Source organism: Pseudochaenichthys georgianus, chromosome 21, assembly GCF_902827115.2.
Source record: "Pseudochaenichthys georgianus chromosome 21, fPseGeo1.2, whole genome shotgun sequence".
NCBI lineage: Eukaryota > Metazoa > Chordata > Actinopteri > Perciformes > Channichthyidae > Pseudochaenichthys > Pseudochaenichthys georgianus.
Window position 1 is genome coordinate 29895899 of NC_047523.1, and position 27864 is coordinate 29923762.

The 27864-nt window shown below is 41.3% G+C and overlaps 2 protein-coding genes across 2 annotated transcripts; one reads left to right on the top strand and one right to left on the bottom strand.

Moving 5' to 3' along the window:
* The first annotated feature begins 3136 nt into the window (after positions 1–3136).
* dnajc15 (DnaJ (Hsp40) homolog, subfamily C, member 15) lies at positions 3137–5566 on the top strand. Its single transcript, XM_034110170.1, has 6 exons — positions 3137–3261; positions 4091–4142; positions 4235–4311; positions 4559–4635; positions 4756–4826; positions 5116–5566. The coding sequence occupies exons 1-6, from the start codon at positions 3154–3156 to the stop codon at positions 5184–5186; spliced, it is 456 nt and encodes a 151-aa protein (XP_033966061.1). The 5' UTR covers positions 3137–3153; the 3' UTR covers positions 5187–5566.
* Positions 5567–5641: 75 nt separating this feature from the next.
* On the bottom strand, positions 5642–27663 carry sestd1 (SEC14 and spectrin domains 1). Its single transcript, XM_034110187.1, has 19 exons — positions 27417–27663; positions 24852–24921; positions 24384–24492; positions 22458–22548; positions 22248–22361; positions 17057–17170; positions 16848–16942; positions 16434–16489; positions 15557–15622; positions 13192–13349; positions 10618–10740; positions 10238–10432; positions 9839–9953; positions 9584–9749; positions 9217–9298; positions 9017–9139; positions 8297–8488; positions 8027–8130; positions 5642–7401 (listed from the first exon to the last, which is right to left on the bottom strand). Exons 2-19 carry the CDS (start codon positions 24919–24921, stop codon positions 7125–7127), a joined length of 2250 nt encoding a protein of 749 aa, XP_033966078.1. The 5' UTR covers positions 27417–27663; the 3' UTR covers positions 5642–7124.
* Positions 27664–27864: the final 201 nt, after the last annotated feature.

The following is a 27864-nucleotide window of genomic DNA, read 5'->3' on the forward strand; positions in this document are numbered from 1 at the left end:
TGTCTCTCCCTCGCTGAGATTAAGTTGTACATGTGAAAACACACAGAAGTAGGGGTTAATTTGTCTTACAAAGCATCTGCAACCTGTGTACTTCTGCATTATACACTTTAATATGGAGTAGTAATAATAACAAACCATACAGTATAACTTTTTACAATAGTCCTAAATAAAAAAACTGGCGCCCTTTGACAATTTAAACTGTTTTTTCTCACTATAATTATTTCTCCTTTTTATACTGGCCATTGAAATACCCCTTCTTTATGCATTTTCCATTAAAGTAATGGCTGATGAAATGTATTGCCCTTTTCTCTTAAATACTTGGTGTTTCCATGAGTAAATGCAGTGGGGGATAGTATCATAACATCAAATACTTATCAGAGATTTTCCATTTGAAAAAGAACTTGCACAAGTGAAGCCTTGCGTTCAGATATACTTTATGCATTTATTTTACAGCTAAGCCTCCTGCTCGCCTCACGAGGAGAGGGCTACAGAGGTCACTTCCTTCTAACTCATCACCCACAGTTTATTTTTCATTTTTCAAACTTGTAATCTGGCTGAACTGACTTTGTGCAGCTGATGTAATTTCACACATATACAAAACGCATCTAAACAGGCTGCGAAACACCCAGATCGCCAAAACAGGTAAGTTAATGGACAAAGGACGAACTCAAATGCATTAAAATAAACCACGGATATTCCTCTTATCACAAAAAGGCAATAAACAAACCACTGCCATTCAACAAAGACAACTTCCATATTGACTGACTGTTAGGCTTGTAAACCAACCTGATGATATTTGTTTGGAAATGTTATTATGAAAGTGTATGTGTGTGTGTGTGTGTGTGTGTGTGTGTGTGTGTGTGTGTGTGTGTGTGTGTGTGTGTGTGTGTGTGTGTGTGTGTGCGTGCGTGCGTGCGTGCGTGCGTGCGTGCGTGTGTGTGTGTGTGTGTGTGTGTGTGTGTGTGTGTGTGTGTGTGTATGTGTGTGTGTGTAGCCCTGCACCCCACGCCTCATTCACACCTAATGATCGCAGCCTCTCACTGGCAGCCATCTCTTCTTCCAGACCAAATCCAATTACCAGGGACAATAGAAACCAGCTCCAGCCTCAGGACTCCATCAGCGCTCCTGCTCCCTGCTCCGAGACTCCTGCTGGACCCCTAATCATGTCAAGGGTCCACAAGGGCCAAAAAGTACACCTGTAGACACACGCACACACAGATACAAGTACAAAGGAAAAACAGAAATACAAACATACATCGAGCCCAAATGCAAACAAAGAATACACAACTGCAACAGTCGACAAACACAGTTGTAACAAGAAAACGCGGGACAGAGAGTTAGATATCCTGTTATTTTGATGAAATACTTTTCCAAAGCTACTCTATACATTTTAATATCGTACGCATTCCTTCGAAAGAAATGTGGGGTTAAGTATCTTACCCAGGGACACTTTGTTGACTTTTTAGGTAGTCATCTATTTTACCCCTGCGCCATTGAGCAATACGAATCAGAATACTTTATTCTGAAATGGATTACGTGACAGTTGCTCCAATTACAAAAACAAATACAAAACTATGTATATATAGTAAAAGAGTGAACGTGTGCAATGAAAAGAAAAACAATAGTATAATAATAACAATAGAATAACAATATATAGGAAATGCATTCAAATGAGAAAGTATGCATTTGAACATGTTGCTCAATATTACACGCACACACCAGGCCCGGTTCCAGAACAAAATGACTAAGGGTGCATCTGAGATTAGAGAGGGTGCAGTGGTAAAGTGCTGGAGTGTACCTAACACCCTCTATGGGGGTCCTCACCTCCTCTGGGGCGATTTTTTTTTAAACATTGAAATTAAAACCATCAATCTGGTGCACATTGAGAGCAACATTAAGAGATCTATGTGCTCTTTGCTTGATTATGCCTTCCCAGTCCCTTATCATGTAGCCTATAAGAGCATGGCGCCAGTTGTTGTAGCCAGTTGTGGTGAAGGCATCTGACTTACTTGAACCGAAATGTCTACATGCATAGCAGAAGATGGCATCTTTTTTACATGAATATTCCAGCCAATCTCTGTTTTGAAACCATGAGCTGCAAAATGAGCGCCTCACCCCACTGAACAGGCGAGTTGGGTACCTTTTTAAATATACCTGGCTCTGTTTTCCCGAGGTCCTCTGGCACTTGCAGGCCGCTGAGGGGTGGCGGTGTTTGGGGCAACGAAGACGGCTGTGGCTGCTCCGCCTCTGTGGGCGAGGCGGGCAAAGCCGGCGAGTCGGGCAGGAGGACGTCCGTGTCCACGACAGTAACGTAATGTCCCCATGATCTGAACTGTTAATACCTGCAGTAGATGCAGTGTATGCTGGCGATAAGGGCTGGTTGTTTTAACCATTTTCTGATCCATCACTGACTGCTGTGTAAGCACCTTGCAGATGATGAATGTGCAGCGGCACAGGTCACGCGCACCTGACATAATAACGTTACTTACCGTTTAAATTGATCAAATAAATGCAGCAGACAATGCTATTCAACCACAATTACAATTTATTTTATTTCAACTATATTCTTCTTCTTCTTCTTCTTCTTCTTCTTATTATTATTATTACTAATATTGTTAGTAATAGTAGGCAAAATGTAATATCTTTCACTTTTAATTTTTTTCACTTTTCAAATTTTTCGTTTTTTCATTTTTCAAATGAGGGTGCACAACGACTCAACTGAGGGTGCACCTCACCCTTATGCACCCCCGTAGAACCGGGCCTGGCACACACACACACACACACACACACACACACACACACACACACACACACACACACACACACACACACACACACACACACACACACACACACACGTTTTACACAAGCACAACTTTCACTTATCAAGGGCTCCATCTAGTGGAACAAATATGAAACAGCAACGGTTTGCTTGATGGACTAAAAAAACTCCCAACAATCCTTTAAAAAATGTTATGTTATCCCTGAAAAAACTGAAGAAATAATCGCCTAATGACATTACATTGTGTTTCTGAAAAATCCAATGGATGCACACGTGACAAATAAAGTCTAGCTAATTGTTTGTTGCCTTTTATTTTGAAAGTCAAACCCGGATAAGTCAGAGTTTAATCACGTGACAGTCGCTAAAGCAACATGGCGGATGCTCGTAGGATGACCGTAGACGGAGGAGAAACGCTGCGATATGCTGAATATACTTCAAAAACAAATGTCAGGAGCGATGCCGGTATAGATTCACGGCTGGTAAGTGTCTGTTTTCAAACTGAAGACATTCATTGGGTTAATTTGAATGGAACATTGCGGGTTTTACCTGTTAACGTGTGTGACGTAACCTCGATGACCGCTAAACGCACGGCTGCTTCTCACTATTTTAAACTTGCATCTTGGTCCACATTTGTTTTGGATGTTGGTTAAACACGTAAGGTTAATGCCACAGAAATGTTAAATTGACTTACAGAGACAAAGAGATGTAGAAAACGCTCTTATCGTTGCTTATATTGTCTTCTGGTTCACGCATTTAAAACAACAGTAGGCTATAGCAAGTTGTCCCCATATTTGCATAAATAAATACTTCGGAAAAGTGTATTGTCTTTGCGTATGAACATGTTGTAACTCATTGATCTCACACATTTTGTAACATAGAAATGCTCAAATGTAAATATTATGCTGCATACACAGTACACAAGATGTTCATCCTGCAATCTGCCACTGTAGTTAGATGTTTGTTCGTTTTACTGCTTCAATTTCGTATGAAGATTGTGATAGAAAATGGTGTTTAGAATGTTACTCTGCACATCAGTCTTAGATGTAAAATCCTATTTAAAACAATCTTCAATTAACACAATCAGGAGTAGTAAGCCATTAAACACAAACCATCAATGTGGAACTTTTATATTGTGTAATATATATAGGACACATTATTTTATAAAAGTCATTGTTGAGGAAAAAAAATATGGTTGATATTCCTAATACAATTAATTGTTATGCTTCTACCTCCAATGTTTTGCTTCTTGTGTCTAGACTAGTTTAACTTCCCAGTGTGTTAACTGTTGGGGGTTTGTTTTGCGGACAGGGAGGGGCTCTGATTGCAGTAGGTCTTGGTGTGGCTGCTGCAGGTTTTGCAGGTAAGAATAGTTTGATATGAAATCAGTAATCTACAACATTTTGAGAAATATGTTTGTTTTTAATCAGATTCATGTGTGCTTATAATCGACAGGCCGCTATGCATTCCAGCTGTGGAAGCCTCTTGGACAAGTCTTCACTGAAACTGTCAGGAAGATGCCCACATACGGCGTGAGTAATTATTAAGCTTCCTGTAACCCTGCCTACACCCCTCTTCTGGTAAATGTAGCACCTCATGCCGTTTTTAGGTTCAAACTAAAGAAATGGTGTGCCTTTGAGATACCCAATGTATATAGAGAACTCCTTGGCATTGCTTCACACTCTCTGATTTTGGAGAGTGAAAAAAAAACAAAGAGGAAGTAGAGCCAGTACTAAATGTTTTGAGAGATGTAGCTCTAATTCCTTTCTTTCCCCACAGGCTTTCTCACCATATTACAAAGGAGGTTTTGAGGGGAAGATGTCCAAACGAGAGGCCAGCCTCGTTCTTGGCATCAGGTAATGTTTTGTTTGTAAATATTTCTTAAACGTTAACATACAAGTTAAATGTGTGTATATTACTGCTCAGAGGTAAGGGATGATTGCTCACATTGTATTTGTTTTCTTCTTTCTGTCCAGCGCAACCAGCACTAAAGTCAAGGTACGCGATGCACACCGGAAGATCATGGTTCTGAATCATCCAGATAAAGGTGAGCTAAAATTCTGAAGATGGGGGGGGGGGAAAGTTATTCAATTATATTCGTTTTTTTACCTGACTGCTTTTCTTCACAATTCTTTATTGTCACCCAGTGTCTGACTTATGTCATCTTAAAGAGTGTGGTTGGTTGTGTGTGGTTATCAATATCCACAATGCAATGGGCCAAATGTTGGATAGGCCCTTGTGTAAAACAAAGCATTTATGTTACATGTTTGAAAAGCTTGTGGATGGTTGAGTTAAAGGAGCAATTACAGATCAAACTTGTGTATGTGTTTGTGCAGGTGGGTCACCGTATCTCGCCGCTAAGATCAACGAGGCCAAAGACCTTTTTGACAAGGAGAACCGGCATTGAACTTCAGATTTAACGAACACTTTAAAGACTTCAATCATCTGGTGCACGATCTCAGCTCGGAGGTGCTCCATCAACATCGAGGCTCCGCTTCTGGAAGCAAAAATATACATTCATCATGACAGTTTTCTTCTTAACTTATCTCCAACCTAATGAAGATATAAATACATATGTAAATTGAAAGTGAAGGAGATTGCCTTGAAGGGATTGAAAGTGAATTTGTATATAAGTAAAGGCATAGGTGGGTCAACGGCATCAACCACATGTATAGAGTTGTTTCTTTTGAAAGAACAAGATAAATATACAATACTTTAATTCCATTTTTAAACAGTTGATGTGAACATTCTTTTCTTTTTTTAAATAAACTTGATATTATAATCCAACCACCCTACAGTATATGTTTTTATGAGTGAATGTGCTTCATTGTGCTGCAGACAAAAACACATTCAGACTGCAACTTCAAAACACTTCTTTATTTAGAGGATGATGTCATATGTATATATTATTGGACGGGGAGGACAGAAAGCAGGACACAGTATTTAACGGTTACACTTACAGCAGCAGTTATTGGTCGAAATACCTACAAGAAGGTTTGCTTGGAAAAAGTCAAATAAATAGAAAAAGTCTTCTATCCTGATGTCAGAGTGGATCAGAGCGAAGCGGCACAGGTTTGATGTTCATCATGAAGGCAGAGGGTTTCTATAGAGCAGCCAAGTGGTAGGAGCCTCTGGGTCCTTGGAAATGTTATGTCCAAGACAATTTCAACAAGAAACATCAAATCATTCAAACAGGAAATTAGAGTTTTGCTTTGAAATCAGTTTCTCTCCTGGTTTTGTGTTTCTGATCTTTCATTGCCAAAATACTGAGCCCAAAAAAAGTTGTAAGCAGTGCTCCAATCAGTTTTCCGAGGCAGCTTCCTGAGGGTGTCCTAATCCCTGGTTGAAAAAGGCAGCGGTAAAACCACATTATCTTGTTTAAGGTGTGACAGGCTCATTGTTAATTTCCCCAAAAATGCTTGAGAAAAAGGGAAGCATACCTCCCACTCTGGGAAAGATATGAAAATAATTTAAATTTCAGTTTGACTTTGGAGGAAGACTTCAAATTTTGGGTGGACTTGATCAATTTCTCCTGACAGCTTACAAGAAGACTTCACAGATATTTGGATGTTGTTTCTTGTAATTTCGCGAGGCTCTTTGGGACTTGCTGTTTTGTTCTCAAGTTTCTATACAAACAGTCTTGTAGATTAGAGTTTTTGTCGATAAAGCAGATTTCTCTTTCGGCTTATTTATACAATCAGGAGAGTGTCATGTTCATTCCAGTGCTGAAAAGCCCGAACTGACAATCACAAAATGGGAAAGGACCGTCGATGAAGGAAAAGGATCAGGTGGCGGCACACCTGATAAACTGCAGCTTCATGTTCTGTTGGAGGACGGAAATGAAGGGAGGCGAGGAGGTAAGAAAGGCGAGACGTCGGAGGAGGCACAGACAGACACCTTGGTAACAATGTTAGCACCGTGGAAGCTCCACCCACTGAAAGGCATGCTGGGAAAGTGGAGGCGTTTTTAGCTGTACATTAGAAGTATTCTTATCCAAACTGATTTTACAGTCGATCGTCGTCATCATCCGGAGACGTGAGTATTAACGATTCCAGTATTTTTACATTTGTGAAATCTGCTGGATTGCTTGATGGTAGAACTGATGTTGAAAGGGCGCTGTTGTTTCAGGGCAGAGCGGTTCTGCTGAGCGGAAGGAAATCATCTCAACATGTTTATCCTTTTCAGAAGCGAGGCTGATGGAGCCTTTACATACCAGCAGACAGAAACACCTACTGCTGCAGGGAGACGGAAGCAACCAATCGGAAGTTTAGACGGAAAATAATTCAGCAGCCCTTCGTTAACGAGCTTCATCAAGGCTGCTCAGTTGAACATCATCAGCGTTCGATTAGCAGTCCTGCGTCGCCCTCTCCAAGTCTTCATCCTGCTGCCCTGCCGCCGCCTCCTCCTCTTCCTCATCTTGATCCTCTTTCTCGCTCAGTTCCTCTCCGATCACGTCCAGCCGTGCCTCCTGCCCGTTTAACACATGCTCTTCTTCCTCATCTTCATTGTGAAGCCCCAGCTCCTGCAGCTGCAGCCGCCGCTCCTCCACCAGCAGGAGGCGCTCCCTGACGCACTCTGCTGCCGCCGCCGTGTCGCTGGGACTCCCAAAGTACTGCTCCGTCCTGAAACAACAACACAATGAGTCGTTGAGTTTAACATGTGAAGTGTGTGCAGCATTGCGGCTAATCTCCCTTACTATCAATATTTTTATATAAACAGTGGCTCATACCACGTGTATGGGAAAGGAGTCCCTTGTAGAGACAAAACTGATTTCTTTTTGTTGCTTTTGCATTTTCAATTATAGAAAGAGGGCTTAAGTGGAGGAAGGCGGAAACCAGTGCGCTCTGATTTAAACTGACTTTCAACTCATTGTTTTGCTTTTACAGCGCATACATTTTGTTCACTTTCCCACTCTTAGAGGCTGTATTGTAAGGCAAGGCAAGTTTATTTATATAGCCCCTTTAAACACAAGGCAATTCAAAGTGCTTTACAGACATTTAGAGATTATCTGGGGAACATAGTAGAGCATTTAATTAGGTGAAGAGCTAAATCTTTCCCTCTATACTTGATAGAGATTGAATAAATGCTTATATTCAACAGGTAGAATCCTAATACATGTCAATGTTACCCTGTATATCTGATGGATGTGTAAAGAAGCAACTGTTTGGCCAAATAAAACACTCATTGCAGGTTTAGTTGTAGTGGTAATTATTAGGGGGATGAAAAGCAGTTTGTGTGAAGATGTACCCATCGGGGAAGATAACAGGCATGGTCAGTCTGTCCAGCAGAGTTTTCCCAGAGGAGTCGACTTCATCCAGAGACTCTGAGTCGACACATTCCTGCTGTAACACCTGAAACACAGTAACAAGCCACACACTGAATTGATGCTTTCTATGTTTGTGTGGCTACAACGGTGTAAATCTGCTGCGCAAGCACACCAACAAGTGCCCTGACAGCACATGTTATTGTTATGCTGCTACAACAGTTGACAGATAATAAAACAGTGGCCTGTCTCACCCTCTCTGCGGCGGTGTGGAAGTTCAGAGCCAGCTCCAGCCTCTGCTGTCTCTCCTCAGCGCAGACGCTGAACTGTTTCCAGATTCGGTTGAGTCTCGGCAGGGTGTCTCCGGACGAGCGTGTCGTACATCTCAGAGACTGACAGAGGACCACCGTCGCCTGCAGCAGCTGACGGCCGTAATCATAGGTGCTCTGAAGGAGGAGACAGGAAGACAGTTATTATTAGTTTTTTATCATTTCAGTATTATTTCATCCTTTTGTCTTCTAAAGATTATCTCCAAATACACATTTTCTTTTTAAATCACAAATATTACACCTATAATGATAGCCAGAAAATGTAAAAACAAAAATCCTCATAGGCATTTCAAACTCCGTACAGTCTTTGAACAGATCATTTATGACACACACTTGAGGTAACATGACCAAATCTAAGCTTAAACAGTGATATATTATCAAAATGACTTACATTTACATGGTTTAATATATATATCTTCAAATATATTGTTTGCAATAACCAGATCCTATAAAAAAAAAAAACATGACATTCTGCCCTACTAAATATAGGACTTTGAATAAATGGACGTTGAAAAAGAAACCAAGGTGAGTTAAGTAGAGTGGAGCAAAAATAGTACCTACAATTGCTTGAGTTTCATATTGTTACATTTGAGACTCAACACAAATCATTAAACCTCCCGAGCAGCATGACTAAGAGCATCTCACCTGAGCGACGTCGACAAACTTCCTGTGTTTGTCCAACATGGTCGTCGTCTCCTGAGACTCGTCCCCCAGTCTGACGTGAGTCTTCAGCAGGGCGTCCAACAGCTCGCCGAGCCACTCTACTGACTGAACACACACACGAAACATGATCATCTATTTCATACACAAAGTATTAAGTGTGTAGTTGTTGTTGTGTGTCCTACCTGTAAAGCATCTTCTTCGCATTTGAACAGTTGGACCATCTGTAGCATCTTCAGCCTCCTCACATCCACCATGTCCTCACACCTGCACACAGTTACACAAACTTACCACGTGGGACTGATAACTGGTTATAACACAGTGACAATGTTTTAGAGATGCATCTTTATGACCTTAAAGTTAATGTTACAGAAATAAATGTTGATTTAAACTCTGCAGGGAACAGGTTTGGTTTTGAAACCAAGTCGTTTGTAAAGTGTTTAATTTGTTTAATTGATTATTGATCTGAAAACAAAGTAAAGAAGGACTATACACAGTGTATTCCATCTTTAAATAATAAATGAAGTCCCTCGTGGCTAAGAAGGAAGGTACCTCTGCTTGCGGAGCTGCATCTCCTCCATCACACCCTGGATGTGCTGCACGTTGTCCTGCTGTTCTCCAGCTGGACTCTCCGTCTCCTCCAGGGGCCACGGAGCCTGCGTGCACATCTGCTCCATCAACTGCGCCCCCTTCTGACGCAGAGAAGTTAGACCTGCCTCTGTATCGATAAAGGGAGATGTAAATATTCTTTAAAACAACAAAACATTAGTATTTTGGACGAAAAGCCTCATCAGTCAGAGCACGAACCGACAGTTTGCAGCTTCTCCTCCAACAGTTTGAGATTTTGTTGAATTGAAGCCCCGTCAGCTGGAGCCACATCAGCACAGAGCATGCCCAGCAGACCGTCCAACAGCTGGGACAACTGCAGGGACAGACACAGAGCTTTGATTACTCAGAAAACATCTGTAGCCACTTGCCCACATTCAGATTCATCCGGAAATGTTCTGGCTTTAGTTTCCTCTTTTATTGGAATAGTATTTGTTTTTCCTACATTTGTTTCCAGTACGAAACATCCAGTACGAACAGCAGCTGATACAAAGTATGTGTGTGTGTGTGTATGTGTGTGTGTGTGTGTGTGTGTGTGTGTGTGTGTGTGTGTGTGTGTGTGTGTGTGTGTGTGTGTGTGTGTGTGTGCGCGCACGTTACCTCCTGTGTGGTGGTGTGAAAGCCCTGTGCTGCCTGCAGGATGTTCTGTCTGCACTCCAGCTGAGCGGCCTGCTGGTAGCACACGTCGCTCAGTTGCTGCTGCAGCGCCTTCAGCTCCACCACCTCCTCCTCTTCCCCGGCACTGAGCAAGGCAGCGATCTGCTGGTTCAACTCCACGTACACTGCAAACCATTCCTGTACAAAAACACAAACAATCAGCACAATGCCTACATTTACCACCAGTCACCTAGCCAAGAATATAGCAGTCCAATTAAACTAAAGTCCATACTACAGACAGCATCAAACTCCACTCAGAACTGTGTTGACCCCAAATCTCATTCATTCATTTGTATATGTATATTTTTGATATGTTGCCTTACACTGTGCTGGCTCTCGATCTCCTCGTGTTTCTGCTGCAGTGTCTGAGCCGCCCGCATTGAGTCTCCGATCGCCTGCTGAGTCTTCAACAGCTCTGAACCTGGACCCTGCAGCCAGGTGACCACCTGAGATGAAGAAAACCGAAAACAGACTTAGTGATCTCTTAAAAAGGGAAGAAGCGGGAGCTGCTGGTCTCTCTTTTTCACAGAGCACTTGTTTGGATCGACATTTATCTCATTGTGTTCAAAACAAATGTGTTAGAATATCTGGGGGTTTTCTGATAACGGAGTGAAAGGTACAAGCATGTGAACATTACAATGTAACATGAACAGTTAACTATGACTCACAAAATACACTTTGATTGAGAAACCTTCAAACAATCAAAAAGCTATAAATTCAGTTATTTCCACACGCTTTGACCAGTAAGACATGACATGTGAGCGAACCTATACAGTCTATGGAGCAAACGCGCACTAAACAAGATTCTAAAACTAAAGCAACCAATTTGATTACCACTATGACGTGTCAACATCTCTACTGAGAGGAACTCTCTACGTCTGTGGACTGCAGTTCAGCAGCGCGACCAGCAGGGGGCTCTGACGCTCTGCATGTCTCTGATGGCTGCAGATGATATCCAACATGACATCCCATCACAACATGTATTATTTCCTTTCATGGTCACTGCCCATTAATATTTGCTGTTATAAATAGTTTCTGTCAAAACCACTCTACCCGAGACTCACCCGTTTATGTTTTCCACAAATATATCAACATATTACATCATGTTTAACTGAAAAGAAAAAAGTGAAATGGAACATTGATATCCAGCTGAAGCATGTGAGGGCTAGGAATGATTTCAGATCACACAGACGTCCTCAACGCAAAACACTGGTGCCTACATTTCCCAAGATGTGTGTGAATGTGTCCTTCGTCAGTCTCTCTCTTCCTAGTCAATGCTTTCAAAACACAAAGACTCTCTTTACACATACTGTATATGGTCTCCCTGTTCTTTTGCACGAGCATGAATGTTACCGATTGGCTGGAACAGTGCCAAACACACAATGAACAACTATCCCACCTTGCAGATATATTCACCGAAGATGACAAAAAGTATATTGGATTTAAAATCTTACACTAGACCTTTGAACTTGCATTTCCACTGAGAAAGAACTGCAATTTTATTTTTTTTATTCTATACTTCAAAATGTTTGTATTTTCCACAATGTTTAGAAAGTTAATTAAAGCTTATTGTGAACAATCTGTGAATGTGCCTCGTTTGCTAGTTACCTCACGTCCTGTGGACTTTATATTGTTTTTTCTTTAAATGGTGTGTTTGTTCATTGCAAAATGGAATCTTATTCAGTGATTTCCTTATGAGTTCAAATGTTCACAATTGTATTATACAGTACATGAACATCTGGAACTTTCCAGATGTGTGCGTCAGTGTCATGATGTAATTGTATTTATCAGGTCAGTGATGCCTTAAAGAAAGTATGATCCAGAACTAGGCCACCGCCAACAATCCCCCCACCCCAACCTCAACAAGCCCTTCAGGCTGTAGACCAACGTGCTGTGGTTCCCATGGCAACCCCAGGCTTATTTCCAAGACGTTGGTGTTACCCATCAGCCCCTGCGGCTGCGGGAGCCCCAGTAACTACAATATAGTCTATTTCTGCTTAAGTGCTGATCACTGACACTGTGTTTGAGGGTCAAAGGTCAAAGACTGGATGATAAAAGAATCAGAGCAAAGGACTTCAATACTGAGGGGGTCAAAGCTGCATCTAAGTCTACAGATGTAAAGGTCGCATTTCTACATTTCTACAATGATCGGGAACATGAACTGTAGTTTCAAGAGCTGTATTAGGAGCAGTGAACATTATAAAAGCAAGAGTTTGAGATTAGAGAAACAGACTTGGAGGAGAGTTAGATAAGGAGACTGACATATTCCAAATAGCTGTCCAATAGATATGAAGCTACAGCCAGCAGCTCACTTCAATAAAATAGATTTTGGTTGGTTCTACAGTTTGTTGTAGAGAATTGGGAAAACAAGAACACGAGCAAATAACCTTTCATTTGGGAAAAGCTGCCACAGCATAATTGTACTACTCTTGTTTCTGAATCATGCACACAGAAAGTATCCACCAATTACAGTTCATTAGATAGGGATTTATATCTTGGGCAACTTGCACATTGATTTGTCTACATGTGCGAAACACAGATGGGACACAAGGGAAAAAGCTAGTCTATAGCTCTGCCTAAGAGGTTAAAAAAATAATCCACCTACCATTTATGTCTCAGTCATGTTTAAGTCTTGCTGAATTTTGCATAAAACAAAACAAAATCATGACACATCCCCAAAGGTTGAAAAACCTTCAAATTGAGATTCTGGCCAACAAATGAGGTTGAACTGCATGTTGACAATCATGAACAGGTGGGTACCCAGGCTCACAGCTGTCCATATACCTGTTCCTGTGTGTGTGTGTGTGTGTGTGTGTGTGTGTGTGTGTGTGTGTGTGTGTGTGTGTGTGTGTGTGTGTGTGTGTGTGTGCGTGCGTGCGTGCGCACGTGTGTGTTACCTGCATGACTTTGGCGTGGATCTCGTCCAGCTGGGTGCGCTTGTTTCGCTGCCTGCAGAGCTCCTGGTATCTGGTGTACTGCTCCCTGAGCGAGTCCAGCAGCTTCATCACCTGAGGCTGAGCCAGCAGCTCCTCGTCCATGGGACACCATGCTGGACCTGGGGGTCAAAGGTCAGAGAGAGGTCAGGCAGGAGTCCTGTGGGGGTTATAGCCCTGGACATCTTCTTATCTTTAGTCAAAATGCACAAAAAGGTACATGCTATTCAGGGCAATCAATTGCAATATTTTAAATACAACAATTTGTTAACCAAGTGATCTAGATGTCCGTCTCATAAAAAAGACGTAACCTCTACATGTATCTGGACACTGAACATTGCAGCCTTACGGGATTGTTAATGCCGTTCTTAAATCATGGGCATTCATCTGCTGCTCTATCAGTCTCCACTCTTCTAGATGCAGGCTTTCTACCAGATTTGAACTGGATGCTGGAGCTTGGTATCGTAAAACTAAATGCTCAAACTGGTATCGATACCAGTCCCCTTAGGCTGCGGCCACACGAGGACGAAAACGGCTAAACGCATAGGATTAACGCAAACAAGCTTCCGTCCACACGCAATAATTATCCGGATAGTGTCTGCCCACACGAGACCGCTCCGTTTAGCTCCAACCGCTGGAGAAGCTGCAGTACATATGCAGGAGCCTCTACGTGGCGCTGTAACTTCCTCCACAAAAGCAGCGAAGAAGCATGGTTGTCATGGTTGCCCTTCTGTTTATTCTCCGCGGTGGGGGCCGAGGGAACCGGGCAGAGTTTTTCGCCAGTCAACGTGTATTAAAGTTAAAATCTTCCGGACAAAATTATAAAAGTGCCGGTCAAAGGTCTTCTTTGTTATTTATTGAGCTTTAAAACAAATGAATAACGACTCTATATAATATAATAATAAAATACACGGAGCCTCTCTTTTTCCTCCCTCTCTTCGGACAGCGTCAGTGTCTGTCTCATGCAGCAGCTGATCCAGTAATGAGTGACCCGGCCGACAGTAAGAATAAACATATTTATAACTAGTTTAGGGAGTTTGAGAGGTAATTAAAATAGCTAAGGGTGATGATCTGACTTGAAGTGTGTGTTTTGCTGCAGCGGGAGGAGCTGCAGGTGAGCAGAGCTGTGTGTCTCCGTCCTGTCAGATTAGACTTCACTCGCGTTTAGGTCCATATCGAGAGAAAGATAAATAATCTGAATTCAGGGTGCAGTTTACTTTGACGTGGGGGTGAGCAGCAGAGGTGGGGAGAGGCGGGGCTATTGCCTCACCATTATTGCTGTAGATGTTGCACAAACAACTGTAGCATGGTCAATAGCGTCCGGAACACGATAGCAACTCTGCGATCTGCCATTGTTGTTGTTGTTGGTGGCGAAACACTTCAGCAATGGCGCGGGGTAAGCGGAGGTGAGCAGAAGAGGTGAGGAGAGGCGGGGCTATTGCGCAATCACTATCAGTGATCTGAAAATGTTCGGATAGGGCGTACACACGGAGCCGTTTGACCCCCCAGAGAGTTGCGTATGCCTTTCTATCCACCTTGGGACCCGTTATCGTTTCCTCAGTCGTTTAGTGCCGTATTCGGTCGTCCTCGTGTGGCCGAACGGTCTATATGACACTAAACAGTAACGCAAACGACCGTTTTCGTCCTCGTGGGGCCGCAGCCTTAAACTGAGCTCAACCATACAAATAGTAATTATGTGTGTACTAAAAGGATCGTATGCAGGTAATGCTTGACTGGAGAGGCTGGATTAAATTTTCTCTTGGGTTATTTTTGTCCATACCTAAAAAGGTATTGAGTACTGTTCCCTGCCCTATTGTCTGCAGAGATTATCTCCAGTTCAGACACAAGGCATTAGTGAGGTCCAACCTGATGCTGGGGGACAAGGTCAAGGTCACAGACACAGAAACAGAGGTGACTGTCACACCATCCTTAAACAGAACCTACTTGCACTAGTGTATCTGTTTTATTTGTTCTATGTCCTATATATATATATATATATATATATATGTTGCACTATTGGAGGAGCCTGTGAAGTGAACTAAGTGTTTCATTGCCATATCTACACTGTAGCTAATGTGCAAGTGACAACTTAGCCTTGAATTAAATACTCCAGCAGTCTTTGAAGTAGCCTATTACACTGTGTCAAAGTGTAGTACTCTTTGAAGTACTCTGGGAAAACTGAATTGCTCCAACCAGACAGATGTCAGAGAAAGAAAATGGCTAAAAACAATACAGATCTATCCATCACTGGGCTGGTGCACAGACAGACGGACGGTCTGTCTGTGCACCAGCCCAGTGACACCTGGATGATTGACAGCTGCTTCCTCACCTCCTTGTCCTCCTCCTTCCGTGCCGTTAAAGCGACGCTGCTGCAGCTCCGACAGCAGTTCGTGACCTGCAGACAGACAGAGAGTGTGTGGGGGGTGGTATGAGATTTAAAAGCCTGTTATGAAAGCATTTGAAACAATAATGTGTCAGTGTTTGTGTACATGCTGCAGAGGGAGGAGGGTGGCACCACAAACAAAGACTCCTTTCACCTCGGCCCAACACTCAGACACAGGCTGCTCAGTGAGGAGAACACAGCCATCCATCATCCTTCCATCCTTAGTGTCTATTTAGCTCCAGGTCTTGACCTCAGACCTCCCTCTCCCCTCCAAGAGACCCCGATAATAAGCTTGAATCCCCAATTATTGCAGTCTCTACTCACAGTCCATGACCACAAGGGACAGAAGTTGTGAACACAGAAAAAGTACATAAAACTAGAAGAATCTATGCAAAAAGCTTTATATCAGCAATTTCTAAGTTTATTAATCTGTCTTTTTTGGGCAAATGAGATCATACTTGTGTAGTTAACTTAAGGGGATAGGTTCACCCAGTCTTAAAACAATTGCCAAGGGCTCCTTTGACAATAAACAGGTTCTTCTGGCAGTGAGTATTTCTCCTGTTCATACTGGTCATTAAAAGATTCCCTGCTCATGCTCTTGAACGCAAGCTACGAGAGCCATAATCCAGTGTCCCCCTTTGGTGTATTGCAATGTTTATCTGAAGCCGAAATCAGTTAGTCAAGCGGATATATTCCATAAAATCCCCTATTTGTGTGTCCCTGATACGCTGCAGTGGTGGGACGGTTTGGTCAATCTGTTTCAGACAAAATAGTAAAATTATCGTGAGTGAAAGGGACTTAAATGAGAGGAGATGATATTTACCAGTCTGAAGGACAGTCTCAGGGTCGAAGGATGGCAAGAGGGCGAGGTCAGCTGATCTGCAGAGGAGAGAGACATAGCTATTGATTAACTCTGTCTACTGTTTGTCAGTTTAAACTATGGGTGTGTGTGTGGCCTAGCATTACCATACTTGTGGGGACCTAAATCTGTTTACACAGTCACGTGTGGGGACTCGCCTCCCTTATGGGGACAAAATGGAGGTCCCCACGAGGGGAATCATTAATTTTAGGGTGAAGACTTGGTTAGGTTTAGGGTTAGGGTAAGGGACAGGGTTAGGCATGTGTTGGTTATGGTTAAGGTTAGGATAAGTCTCCAGGAAATGCATGTAAGTCAATGTAATGTCCCCTGAAGTGATGTATACATGGTATGTGTGTGGGTTAGGGTTAGGGTGCATACTTCTCCTTGTCCACCGTACTGCTCTTGTCACTGTCGTTGATGATTGACAACTCGTCCAGCAATGACGTCGACTCCCTAGTGAACTTCTCAAAAACCTGACAACAAATAAAATGAAAATAAACAAGCATGCCCAGACCATAGCAACCAGCGTACCTAATTGGGCAATTAAAATATCAAATACACACGTTTATCTCAAATGAAATACTCACCAGTCTCTTGTTCAGCCAGTCGTTGTGGTCATAGTCCAAACTTCCTCCAAAGTCGTCCGTTAGCTGGCACGGTTCAATGTAACGAGTCAGCTTATTGGCCGAAACCAGGATCACCTGACAGGAAAGAGTACAATTAAAATGTTGATCATTAAGTGTAAAAGCGACAAAACAATACAAACACCGGATGAAAGAGTTTAACAAATCAGATATTCACAGAAAGTATGACTGTAATTTATTAAACATCTATATAATTTAGTGATTTGCGAATATGTGTTTAATCTACACTGTGAAATGAAATAATAGGTTTGAAGGACAATGAAAAACAAATCCAATTCTAGATATAGAACCTTTTATGGAAATGTTTTACTTCTCAGAAGATCCCTGTGTCCTATCTTAAAGGGGACCTATCATGCAAAATGCACTTTTGTACGTCTTTTAAACATGAATATGTGTCCCCGGTGCGTCAGGGAACTCACCAAGTGTCAGAAAACACAACCCTCTCTCTTTTCCTCCATACCCAAATTAGGGGTGGGCGATATGACGATATATATTGTTGTGACGATATTAGGTCTCCACGATATGCTTTTTCAGAGATATCGTATCTATCGTGATAAAAATAAATAAATTAAAAAATTAAAAAATATATAAAAAAAATAAACTGATGTGAAAGACATGCTCTAAAGCTGTCTAGTCAGGATTCAGACAGTATTGCACTTCATGTATTGTCTTGGTTGATTCTGTTGGCTTATATTTTATTTTATTTGCGTGCATATGAAACGCTAACCATTCCCATTGAGATCATTAAAACTGTCATTTGAACGGCGATCAAGCCTGAAGCCACAGAGACGGACACGACCCCCTGTCTGGCTAGGGTTAGGGTTAGCCAACACACTCTCACTCCATAATCGTCCAGTAGCGACATTTGGGCAGTGTCCGTGGCGTGCAGTTGTGACACTCCTAGGCTCCTTCAGCTTCATAAAGGGACGCAAATAGCTTTCAACTGATTGCAATGTATTCCCATCTGGGCGGGATTTGACGCTCATGGAAGCACGGCATTCGTTTGTGTCGGCTGCCCTTAAAGGCACAGTGAGCGTCCATTCTCATTGGATAACGGAGAATTGTACACCCGGAAGTAAGTACTCCCCTTACTGTCAATTGATTTTACAGTGATATCTGCACTACTCATCGACTAAAAAACACCAGATTATCCTTGTTAATTACACAACATTGATTGGTTTAAATTGTGTGCAATACTTTTTTTATGTTCACTGCTAGTGCTACCTCAGAAAGTTCATTTTTATACTGAGAAACTGTGCCTTGAAGCCATATCAAAATGTTGAATTGTTCATTCAGGGATTCATTTCAGAAATAAAACCAGCTTGAAATGCTATTTTGGTCTGTTACTCCTTTTTGTTTTAGTTTCTGTTACCTTGTAGGTGCTTGTACTGTTAAGTAACTTGAAAAATAACCATAATAACCGACATGAAAAAATAGTGTGATATATATCGTCTATCGTGATACTGCTTGAAAAATATCGTGATAATATATTTTTCAGTATCGCCCACCCCTAACCCAAATCTCTAAAAACGGGGCTGCAACGGAGATGATTATTATTTGAATGTGTCTGACGTCAGAAAAGGTGTGCTCCGCCTATATGGGCAACTCTCCACCTATCAGGGGAATGAGAGACCACTCGAAAGCACTGGAGACGCTGTAGTACATATGCCAGGCCTGTAAGTGGCGCTGTAGTCGGCCACAAAAGCAGAATCAGCCCTTGCAAAAACAGGGCTGGAAAGGCTAAAATGCTTGATCTGTTTGGCATTTTGAAAAAGAAACTTCACAGACATGTTTTATAAAAGGTATGGCCCTACAATATATGTTTCAAATATAGCATGATAGATCCACTTTAACTAATGGTTTACATATCAAAGGTTTTTAGTGACCTCTACGTATGATTCATTCTTCAAATGATTAATATCTGCCCAGATATATTAATAATATTGATGACATGTAGGGGGAAATCTTTCAGAACCATTCTTCCTGCATGATTTAATATACTAACACATATTTAATGTTGGATGGGTAGTCATAATGGCTAACGTTGGACAATGGTTGCTTTTCAGTCTGCAATTTATGCTTCTTTGCCTCCATGTCCTCCAGCCAAGTGACCCAAAAACTGAGGTCTGAGATCATGTTTTTGGGGAAACCGCTTCTTATTATTATGTCAAACTCTGAGACGCCCTGACGCCACGAAGGATCTATAATTGGTGTAATTGGAGTGGCAGTAATATGGGTGCCAGTAGGGCTGGGCGATATGGGCATCACATCAAATCACAGTTGTTTTCTTAGTTTTGACATTTGATATACAAATATTTGAACATTTTTAGTTTTCCAGCACAGATTTCAAAGGGTAATGACACAGGCTTTTATGTTGCATTGTCATGAGATATTTAAATCCAAGTGGAGTGTTTATTTTCCAATTGATTTGTGTATTTGATGTTGCTATCGTAAAAATCCATACATAATCTATGACTGCAAAACTTAAAATTCTGTATTCCTCCTAACCCTAGAGTTCAGGTCCCTTTCTTTAACACGGTTACAGATATATGAAGGTTGAGTGCTGCTGTGCATAAAGAGTCCTGTGTCTACAAAGCAGTTCCTTTAGCGGCAGAAAGAGTCATGAGGGAGGAGAGGATCCCATGCATGAAGCTGTAATGCACCTCAGGCACGTCACATCTGGAGCGCTGCTATTGGCCGGTTCAGTATTTCAGGGAGGGAGACATAATTATAGCCCCTTGTTTTCTTAAGACCTAGGAGTCACTGAAGTCAGCAATAAAGAAGCACACAGAAACTCCTTTAAACTCAGTTTCCTCTAGTTCTTTCTAGGTTTTGACACGTAAAACAAAGGTTAAGTGTTCTTCTTTCTTAGATGTTTTATACCAGCTGTCCATACCAGTGCTGATCACAGATTTATTATCTAGAGTTGCTTCAGTCTACGTTGCAGAATAAGTTATTGGATCACAAGACAAAGAGCGATTCTAAATCTGGACATAGAGCGTTCAATGGTCATGAACAGCCGGCGAGTTGATCTGAGGTTTTACAACAAAAACAAACATCTAAGTTTCCCTTGAAATTAAGGCATTTAAACATACTGTATGTTTTTTCCCTTCATATTATCTTTACTTTGAACTGCACTTGTATAAAAGGTTGCTTTGCAAATAAACTTGGAAAGTCAGACAGCTGGCAGTGAGCCGGTTTCTAGCTGTCACAGGAATTGGACTTGTATGCGTGTGTGTTTATTTAAATGTAAGGTAAGACTTTAGAGCAGCTGTATGCCACACACCCCTCTGTGACATCCACACACACACACACACACACACACACACACACACACACACACACACACACACACACACACACACACACACACACACACACACACACACACACACACACACACACACACACACACACACACACACACACACACACACACACACACACACACACACACACACACACACACACACACACCATAGTTGGGATGAGTCACATTTCAACACTGGAATCTCCGTTTGTGTGTGTGTGTGTGTGTGTGTGTGTGTGTGTGTGTGTGTGTGTGTGTGTGTGTGTGTGTGTGTGTGTGTGTGTGTGTGTGTGTGTGTGTGTGTGTGTGTGGTGACCACTCAAACTGATTTAAATAACAACCTCAATCTGAGCACATGATTGATGAACGCTTTTGATGACTTTTGTACCGCTACCTTTTTTTTACTTCATAATATTGCCTCTTGGGTTTCGATTATTTGTATGAAATGTTTCTCTTTTAAAAAAGGAGTGTTTAAAAAATCTCTATATAAATAAAAAGTATATTATTATTATGTCCTTGAAAGCACCATCAGGGACAGTCTTCGTAACAGTCTCTGCTCTCAGCACACAATGAGAACTCTACATTGACTTGAAATGAATAAAGTAATCTAAATGTTGCCTGAGATGGATTATCTATAATGAGCAGCAACTTTCAAGTTGCTTCACACCCACTAACTTGCTCCAGTTTCCGTGGCAACAACTATTGAGCCAACATGGCTGTGGAAATCTGGGTCACAGCGACTCTTGATCTCCGTCGGTAAAACCATCTGTTGTAATAGAGGAGGCGGATTGGCCGACAATCACACAGACACACACACGGACACACACACACTCCATCGACCCTGGCTCAGGTTTCCAGCAGCACTCAGGACAGTTAATGGTGTTCAAGGTTATCATAACTGGCTCACTCTGTCTCGGATTGATATCAAGTAACAAATACAATTCCGGTATTTGTGTGTGTGTAGATGTGTGTTTGGGTGTGTTGGACCAAACAGACGGTCTGTTTGTCTCTTAGGTTGTATCAAAGCTAGAATAAGAACTGGGTTCTTTAAACTGCTTCTCTCCATGACAGCAGGCTGTTCATCTCGCCTTCAGTGAGTCTGTTCAGAACTGCAATAAAACACCAAAACGTTGCCAAAACAGTTCTCAGCAACTTGTTAAGACACGGGAAAAGCTGAAAGAAGTTGAAAGAAGCATTGGAACAAATGCCTATTTTGGGTCAGGCTTCAGGCTTGATAAGAAAGACATTTAAAAATATCAGCTCCACTATTTCCATTTATGTATATCCCAAAGTAGCAAACTTAGCTGCAAAGAATTCAAGTAGTTGTTGAGGTTTCACATCTGGATATAACTGACGAACCAGCCCGTCGCTGGCCTGAATATCATACTAGCATTCCTGAAGCTTTTTTATTAGATAGTGTATATCTGGGATGTCACAGCTTGTAAAACACTGTGGAAACACAGAGACAAACCTCACACTCAATGGTTAATAAAAGTTATAATTATTGAAGGCCCCATGTTACATATGTTTAAGTCCCAACAGAGGGAAAGGCAACCAAAACAATTTCATGTTGATCAGAGATACTTTTCTGACTGTACCTGAACTCATTACAGCTATAATATATTAACAAATGTACCGATATCTCTTGAAAGATGTTCCACAGACCTCTGAGAAAACCTCTGAGAATGTGCCTTTCGCAGTCTGGAAAAACAACACCCCAAAGACCTCTAACTCCTATCAGTTACCTCTCAACACGAGAGCAGGCGCTCAGTGAATGAAAAGGAAACTTGAAACAGTATAGCGTAAAGCAGCTCAGAAACTCACCTCAAAGCCCAGGCGGTCTTTCTCTTTCCAGAAGCAGAAGTGCGTGACCTTTTTATCCCAGAATTCATCTGGCTTCACCACGCAGACCAGCGACACCTCGGCAGGGATCACATTCTGAAACAACATCAATAGCATTAGCATATCCTCAGCTTTAAAACACCCCGATAACGTAATAAAGTCATTTATTGGATCCATATTATGGGTTTGTACCTGCAACATGAGCACCACAGTCTTCACGATGTTCCACTGAGACTTTCGTCCGTCCACGATAACGGTGAAACCTCGAGCTTTACACTTTACACTGAGAGAAAACATTTTATAATACAAGGATATTAATTAAACTATGAAAAACACACACACACATTTACATATAGTTTCTTGTTCATGCAGTATTTGGGTTGCCCATGGAAACTGATTTAAAGTGTAAGAGTTTGTTGTATTTCTTCTGAATGTGTACATCTCTTACAGACTTATATTTGTCTTGTTTTTATGAAGCCCAGTATAATCTAAAGGCGTTTTAAACAGCTTTGATAACATGTTCTGGAAGAAAAACATTCCTGACAAGCATTAACGAGTTTGAAAAGCTTGTGTTGACATTTTTACTGCAGACATTTAACATAAAGTGAATCATCTGACAAGCTGCCCAAAAGTACGACTGCCAGAGCCCGTCATGATGTGGAGCTCAAGAAAAGGACTTAGGAATACAAACAACCAGAGGCATCGTTCTGACAACAGGAGACAGAGAATGTGTGTCACTTAAAAACTAGTGGTGCACCATAATTATCGGTCCGATATTAGGAATTATGACATCATCCCGATAAACCCGATAAAAGTATTAATAGCCCCGATAATATACAATATATTTTTGGGGTAAAAAAAAGAAAAAATACTGCGCTTGTTTTTCACTCGGCTCCTCCCGTTTTGCCGGTACTGTGGTATTAGTGGTTTAGGAAGAGGGGAGTTTTTCACAAATCCAGCGCTCCCTAACTCATGCCTGGCTGTGACGTAAATGGTGTGCGGCCGTGAAGCCAGGACAGTAAACAAACATGTCGTCGGTAGTATGGGACTATTTCAAAGTTTCAGAGTCAGATAGTTCGCTTGCTATTTGTATTAACAAATTCAATGCAGAAGTTCCACGAGGAGGGAAAAAGGCAACGAGCTATAATACTTCCAACCTGATCAGTCACCTGAAACATCGCCATCGCTACGATGGTGTGTTAAAAGCGTACGAAGACGCCTGCGCTGCTAAACTAGCGGCGAATCCAAAGCCAGCTGCAAAGGCACCGGGGCTTTTACCTATCGACGAGGCTTTTGAAAAAGGCAAGAAGTTTGCCAGAGTAATGCCAGGTAATAGTTGTTTCCATTTCTTAATAAGGACCACTCATTGTTCACTCATTGTTCAGGGAAACACATTGACATTGACTGATTGACTCAATTATATTTATTTGGGGAAATAAATATGGTCACTTTGAAGAGTCAAAACTGTTCTTGGCTTTGTTTTGTTCATAGTAGTAATGCTCATGTCATTTGCTCACTACTAGTCTTTTTTTTACCACCAGGTGTGCAAAGACTACAGGTACATTTAATATATATATATTATATTATATTATTATCGGGTATCGGTCTTGAGAAGCATTAAGTTATCGGTATCGGTTTCAAAAAACCAATATCGTGCATCCCTATTAAAAACAAAATATGTTGTGATTTATTGGAAGTGTTTTATGGTTTTAATTTATTTGAGAAAAGTCTTCAAAAGGATGCAGCCTTTTTGTCCCCGACAGGACTAGTCTGAAAGTGTTGTATCCTCAAAAAACAGTTGTTGGAAGGGGAGGGGTTATCTTATAATCAGGGTCCCCTCATATTAGGGCCAATACGATAAAAACCAAGTTGTGATAATCTGGAATCATCTTTTAAGCCTTTTACAGTTACAGAGAACATACTGGATTTAAACACTGCGGCCAAGATACAGAGAAGATCCAGCAGCTCCTCAGTGACAGGTCGACTCCAAACAGTTCCAGAGACATTAAAACTGAGATGAAACATTTTGTTAACAGAGACTTACTACCAGAGTGTCACTGCCATGTGTGTGTGCGTGCGTGCGTGCGTGTGTGTGTGTGTGTGTGTGTGTGTGTGTACCTGGGGATGCTGAGCAGGTAGTCCAGTGTGGCGCTGAGCTCCTCCATGCTGGTCTGATCTGAGCTGAGAGGGATGGTCAGGATCAGACCACTGCGCCGGTCTTTCCCCCCTAAAGAGATACAGAACACCATGAAATTAGGTTTTTAAAGACACAAATTATTGATTGAAGCAGGGTATTTCTGTAAATAAAAACAGATTTGAATTTTGGAACCGATAACATCTATGCTTTTTCAATACATTTAGAGTATCTGACGTCACAGCACTCTGGATCTAGGGGGAATCTTTAGATCACACATCGAAAAACAACCCTTCAGAGCCACGATTGGAGTTACACCAATAGTATAATACAAACAACATGAGTGACGCCTTAGCATAATCTGCAACTGTTCAGAAATACCAGCTTTAAATGGAATGAATAGAAATGCAAAACAATTGAGAAAAGATTTGAATGTTGTGTGTATGTTTTACCTGACAGAAACGCCAGCTTCTTCTTGAGGAGGGGGAGCATGGTGGTCGCTTCCGCATTTACCTTGGACATCTGAAACACACATACAAAAGGCTTCTTAAAAGGAAAGGTTTACATTTACTATCAATATTTTTCAAGTTATCATATCACAGTTAGAAATGTCAGTGTTAGTTACTGCTAAGATGCAAATACGTTGTACACTGAACAAAAATATAAACGCAACACTTTTGTTTTTGCTCCCATTTTTCATGAGATGAACTCAAAGATCTAAAACATTTTCTATATACACAAAATAACCATTTCTCTCTGGGTTAGGGTAATGTTGTGAATCGAGTGGCCCATGGTGGTGGTGGGGTTATGGTATGGGCAGGCGTTTGTTATGGACGACGAACACAGGCCACTCGATTCACAACATTACCCTACCCCTACCCCTAACACCAGATACTGCCTGGTTTTCAGACCCCCCAGACCCCCCCAATCAAGCAAAAATGCACGTTTCAGAGTGGCCTTTTATTGTGGCCAGCCTAAGGCACACCTGTGCAATAATCATGCCGTCTAATCAGCATCTTGATATGCCACACCTGTGAGGTGGGATGGATTACCTCGGCAAAGGAGAAGTGCTCACTATCACATATTTTTTCAGATTTGTGAACAATATTTGAGAGAAATGGTTATTTTGTGTAAATAGAAAATGTTTTAGATCTTTGAGTTCATCTCATGAAGAATGGGAGCAAAATCAAAAGTGTTGCGTTTATATTTTTGTTCAGTGTAGGTCAAAAGGAGTATAGCAGCCTTATAATAAGAGATACATAACCTATAAATGGGTCCCTAATACACACTGTAGCAGCACAGATAAACCACAGACCCCAGCAGTAGTATTATAGGAATATTATGTAGAGCTCAGCTCAGTGATTTTCCATAAGGATTTTCTGTCCTCTGGCACTTCTCCCAGCAGATCAGTCTGTTTCATCAGAGCTGTCAGTGAGTTTGCATTTCTGTTGATTTCATGTGATTTTAGTGAAATAATCATCAGATTAAGTGGTGATGAAATAATTGTTAGTTGCAACTCTAGTTTGAATTTGAAAGCAATGCAGAAATGTTTCTATTTTTACAGATACGTATGTTTCTGACTTCTCTCTGTACTTGGTTTGAATTACTATTGTTTTCATTTGTATCATTCAATAATATAATCTGGTTTATAAACAGTATAGTTTCTTATACAACGCTCTGAAAGTTAGAAGACAGGCGAGCTGTTTTCCCCTGTTTTACGTCTTTATGCTAAGCTAAGAGCTTCAAATTTAACAACAGACATTTAAACCTCTTTTTGTTATACTTTATTTCTTACTATGTGCTTGATACATTATACATTGTATATGCACGTGTATACTTAATGTATTTAATTATTAACAATATAAAAATCCTAATCTTATCCTGACACACTTTTGTGTGACAAAGCGATTGAAACAGTGCATGTTAGATGATTTAGCACAAATCAAAAACTAATCCCCTTATTTGGAGTCCATGGCCTTCGCGTTTGTATCGTTTCGTTTTCCAATCATTTTTAAAGTTCCGTTTTACTTCATGCCTCTGAAAACCAGAGTCAAACAAAAGTTGCCAAAGTGTTTTTGTGTACGTCCTCTTCTCAATGAGTTAAGTGTCTGATCTTTTGAAAAGCTTTTACAAGCTTAAAATAGTAACCTCCTATTAAGTTACAAGCAATGCAGTCTGTGGTGGGCTAATGCATGTGTTTTAGAGTACTTTATGTTAATTATTATAATTCTGTATGACATACGTGTTTGTGCTATGTAGGAACCTACTTTGTAAAAATAATGACCTACATTAGGAAACATAATAAACTCTCTTAAAAGATGTCACATTATAAAGTGCAGCAATCACTATTTAGCAATGTTTAAAATTAAATATGAGGAGAATTGTTTTACAAGAGATGTTACTTTATGTTGCCCATCACATCTGAAGAGCCACACCCCCAGAAGAAGCAGCGTATTTTAGACTTAAGTTATTATTTATTAATAACAAATGTTTTTCCTCCAGAAAGTTTAACTCTAAATGTCACTTTTCTGGTCAGAAACATCTGATGTAAAAGCGAATACTCAAATCCAATAGAAATCCAAGTTTTCATGGAGTTAAATATTTCGTGATGTTTACTTATTGTAATTGTTGTTTACGACTATTCAGCTAAACTGAAATCCCATTATTTGGGACAAGTTCCCATCATCATCCCTACTCCCACATTAGTAATAGGGGAATATTGGAAGTATTTAGGATGATGAATGACCCCCGCTGCAGCACCAGTCCTGCAGCAGGCTTCATCCTCCTCTTCCTCCCCAGTCTGCCTGCGGCCTCGCTGCAGCTGCAGGACGGCCCGGTTGGGCTCGGTTGGTCTCGGCCTGGTTCGGCTCGGCCCACAGACACAATGACCTACATTCAGCAGCTGCGGGCTGCGGTTGCTGCGGCTCAAACCTCCCTCATCTTAAACCTCAATCCACTCCGTATAGACAACTTTGGGATCCATCATCTATCAGCATTGATCAGTCGCATTTTCTTACCTTTCAGTCAAATCTGCAGCATTATCCTGTCCCGATTTTTACTCCACGTCCTCCTCCTTTTTTCCTCCCGTGTCTCTTCTCCTCCCCAATAGCTCTTCCTCTCCTCTTCCTCCCCCTTTTCCTCTCCGTTTTGGTTTATCAGGAGATATTCAATCTATTTTAAATTGAACACTGAGGACATCAGTTTGCTCTGCGTTGGTTTTGAACAACAGTGGAAACACAGGGAGCAGGCGGTTGGGTTTGCTGCTCTGCGCAGACTCAGTAAAACTCGTAAAAAGAAGACGACTTCCGGTCAAGGGACATTCAAAATAAAAGCTTGAAGGTTTCTTAACTTTTGCTTTTCTGACAGGAATAAGTTGTTTCTGTTTCAGTAAAGGTTATTTATAGAAATATATCAAAGCTAAATTGCATTTACATTGGCTATAATTTTGTTCCCACTTATACTTAC

What these genes read in the sequence shown, in the direction of transcription:
- dnajc15 (XM_034110170.1), top strand. Translation starts at nt 3,154, where the DNA reads ATGGCGGATGCTCGTAGGATGACCGTAGACGGAGGAGAAACGCTGCGA. An exon ending in GGAAGATGCCCACATACGGC is followed by an intron (nt 4,312 to 4,558) that starts GTGAGTAATTAT and finishes CTTTCCCCACAG; the next exon opens with GCTTTCTCACCATATTACAA. An exon ending in AGCCTCGTTCTTGGCATCAG is followed by an intron (nt 4,636 to 4,755) that starts GTAATGTTTTGT and finishes CTTTCTGTCCAG; the next exon opens with CGCAACCAGCACTAAAGTCA.
- sestd1 (XM_034110187.1), bottom strand. Translation starts at nt 24,921, where the DNA reads ATGTCCAAGGTAAATGCGGAAGCGACCACCATGCTCCCCCTCCTCAAG. An exon ending in TCCACGCCAAAGTCATGCAG is followed by an intron (nt 10,741 to 13,191) that starts GTAACACACACG and finishes TCTTCATCTCAG; the next exon opens with GTGGTCACCTGGCTGCAGGG. An exon ending in CCTGTTATCTTCCCCGATGG is followed by an intron (nt 7,402 to 8,026) that starts GTACATCTTCAC and finishes TTGTTGTTTCAG; the next exon opens with GACGGAGCAGTACTTTGGGA.